The 3,276-nt window shown below is 32.5% G+C and overlaps 1 protein-coding gene across 1 annotated transcript; it reads left to right on the plus strand.

Annotated features, from left to right (window-relative positions):
• The first annotated feature begins 2,630 nt into the window (after positions 1 to 2,630).
• On the plus strand, positions 2,631 to 3,188 carry LOC108743761 (peptidyl-prolyl cis-trans isomerase). Its single transcript, XM_025979979.1, has 2 exons — positions 2,631 to 2,660; positions 2,700 to 3,188. The coding sequence occupies exons 1-2, from the start codon at positions 2,631 to 2,633 to the stop codon at positions 3,123 to 3,125; spliced, it is 456 nt and encodes a 151-aa protein (XP_025835764.1). The 3' UTR covers positions 3,126 to 3,188.
• Positions 3,189 to 3,276: the final 88 nt, after the last annotated feature.

A 3,276-nucleotide genomic window follows, 5' to 3' on the forward strand; every position in this document is an offset into this window, starting at 1 on the left:
AATAATCAAGCTTATACTTTTATACAGATTTAACTCATGCAACTGGTTCATTGCAAATGAAAATATGAGGAAAACTTGTTCATTTTATTTTTAATAACTTCGTTTGAATTTTTTTTGAAAATTGTATCTAAGATTAAATAAAACACACCTTTTGTTGCTGTTGTTTGGAAAAATACATCATCATCTACAAATCCAAAATTGTCGTGCACTTTGGTGACTGTACCCGTGAATACACGCTGCTTTGTACTAGAATTATTTGATGACTGAACGCCAGCTGCTGCTGAAACTACCTGAGTTTGAAATGCAGAGGGATTTAGAGCCCTTGGATTAGGATAAGTCACTGCCCCAACTTGCTGAAATAGCGGATTTGAGGCAATTTGTTGTGTTAAACCGGCACTCACGGCTACTGAGGTATTCGCTAATTGCTGAAGTCCTAAATTAATATTTTGTTGTTGCATATTCATAGCATTTTGGAGAACTTGTTGATGTTGCTGAAGTTGCACCATGCCGGTAGCATTCATACCCCCAAATGCTCCTGGATTCATAATTTGTTGCTGAAGATTAGGATTCTGATTTACTAGGTTTGCAGGAGAACTATTTCGGGCCCATGGAGGATTTTTTGCTCCACCAAATGCACCTAAATTGCTCATTTTATTAATCTAATAATACACTTAGATTTTAAAGCACAATATAAATTGTAGATTATTAACAAAATTTCTACCACACAGTTAAATACACTCATAACATGATTGACCGTCCATCACACCGTCAACCGTAACACATAGACCATACCATAGATAATAGATACATAAAGGACCATAGCATGACCATAGCTGAGCATAGACTGTCATAGCCAAGTGTAGCTGTCAACCTACATCATAGATCACAGTCACGGATCATAGATTATCTGCATTTGCCAATATGTTGCCAACTATTGTGTGAACTGGCACCCGATATAAATAATCCATTGATTCAAACTTTAACAATAAATTGTGTGTCATTTGCGGGTTCTAAATATATGAGTATCATAAATGAGCGTCCATTAGTTCTGTTACAAAAAGGAAAACTGTTTCCGGTGGAGGTGGAAATTAGATATCAATTTATTCAAAAACTACTGTAGGTATGATAATTTAATTGACACCAATTAATTGCGTATCATTTGTGATTAAAGACTAAAGTATATTGATAAGCGGAGTTTATTTTAATATTATCTACTAGAAAAGATTACAAATAATACTAAATTTTACAATGGCATTGCTATGGTTATATTATCATCTATGATTTACCAATGGCGCATGCCTATTACTAATATCAATGGAAAAATGGTTTATAATGAAGGTTTATAGTGTTGGTACTTCTTGCTTTTATGCAATTAATCGATTAACAAAAATAACAAAAACAGGGGCTGTTAAACAAATAATTCATTATTGGTTAAGACATATTTGGATGTTGTTTCAGTATCTTTTTTGCTTTTATCCAAGTTCATATCCAACACAGGCACTTTTAACATAGTTACTAAGTATGGGAATACTCCTAGAAAACATTTTTATAGAAGCACAATTCGTAAAACTATTCATGTTGTTATTTGAATTCGTGGAATTTGAACTACAACAGGAAAAAACGGGACAACCATCTTGTAGGTTTCCTGTTCCTGTTTTACAACGGAAGTCGTAGTTGCAAGCAGACATTTCGCGATCAATATCTTCAAAATTTGAAAAATACCGCAAAAATACTTACAAAACTATTTAATTTATGTCGAAAAGTGTTTTTCTAACTTATAAGAAAATGCCACATGCCATGATAAGTCCATACTTGCATTACTATCTCGATCACTGATGACATCTTTGGTTAAAGTAATGTTAACTGAAACGCGCCATTTTCAAATATTCAATTTCGTTTTATAAAAAGTTGTTCAAAATTCTCATCTACAATACATTAAAAAACGAATGTAGTGTAATTTATACTGTAAAGATTTTAATTACTGTGTGTTGTTATTATTAGACATTCGAATAATTTTTCTTTTGTATATTTGTGAAAGTTTGTAGTTCAGGACTAGACACGTTTATATCCATATAATAAATAGTTAATAGATGTAGATGTAAAAAAAGATCAATTGAAATATAGTTNAATTTACCGGCTACTTGATATGGATAGGTGTAATTGTGCGTTATAAACATTGTGCAGCGTCTTAAATTATGTTATTTATTTGATTTGTACATATTTTTAAAACAGAAAGGTTTTGTTTGAATAGTCGTTTGCTTGCGAAATATTTAAGGTAGGCAGTGGCGTATCATTTGTACATTGAAATGGGATCATTTAAAAATTCAATTGTTTTAAGGAACATCTTTATAAAACCATTACGTAAATTAGTCAATAGAAAATAGTCTGTATGTATTTTGTCATTTCAATCTGCAAGGTCATCTTCAAAATGAAAATCTGTACTGTGGTTGTTTTTAATCAGTTGTGGTATATGTTTATCTTGTTGACTTAGCAACTGTTAAAATTTTACTTATTTATGTATTTTTTATAAATTTCAATTGGCAAGGTCTCTGTACTATGGGTTTTACGATCAATTGGGGGTATAGTTAATTATTTATCTTCTTGACTTAAGCAACTGATTAATTCTTAACATGTTATGTTTAGAAGAAAAAACATTGACGGTTAATTTTCAATTTTATGATATATTATTTAACTTTTAGCTGAGGAGCGATGTTGTTCCAAAAACTGCGGAAAACTTCAGGGCGCTTTGCACAGGCGAAAAAGGCTTCGGTTACAAAGGTTCCACTTTCCACAGAGTAATTCCCAACTTCATGTGCCAAGGTGGTGACTTTACAAACCATAACGGCACTGGCGGAAAATCCATTTATGGACAGAAGTTTGCTGATGAAAACTTTACTTTAAAACATACTGGCCCTGGAGTCATGTCAATGGCTAATGCTGGACCTGATACCAATGGTTCCCAGTTCTTTATAACCACCGTCAAAACCTCCTGGCTAGACAATAGACACGTCGTTTTTGGAAGTGTCGTCGAGGGCATGGATGTAGTGAAGAAAATTGAAGCTCTTGGTTCTCAGTCAGGCAAAACTTCCAAAAAGATTACTGTTGCAGATTGCGGTCAATTATAAGTGTTTTATTCAAATATTTCGAGCTTTGCCGTTTTTTCAATTTTTTTACTATATAACTTTTTGGTAAATTGATACACAACAAAACATAACTTTCAGTTTAATTTTGTCTTATCTGCAATAATCAAGCTTATACTTTTATACAGATTTAACT

The sequence above is a fragment of the Agrilus planipennis genome, unplaced genomic scaffold, assembly GCF_000699045.2.
Source record: "Agrilus planipennis isolate EAB-ADULT unplaced genomic scaffold, Apla_2.0 scaffold2382, whole genome shotgun sequence".
NCBI lineage: Eukaryota > Metazoa > Arthropoda > Insecta > Coleoptera > Buprestidae > Agrilus > Agrilus planipennis.

Bases quoted from the DNA above. Each gene is read 5' to 3' on its own strand.
- LOC108743761 (XM_025979979.1), top strand. From the start codon at position 2,631: ATGTTATGTTTAGAAGAAAAAACATTGACG. The intron at 2,661-2,699 runs GTTAATTTTCAA...TTTAACTTTTAG, and splicing joins TAGAAGAAAAAACATTGACG to CTGAGGAGCGATGTTGTTCC.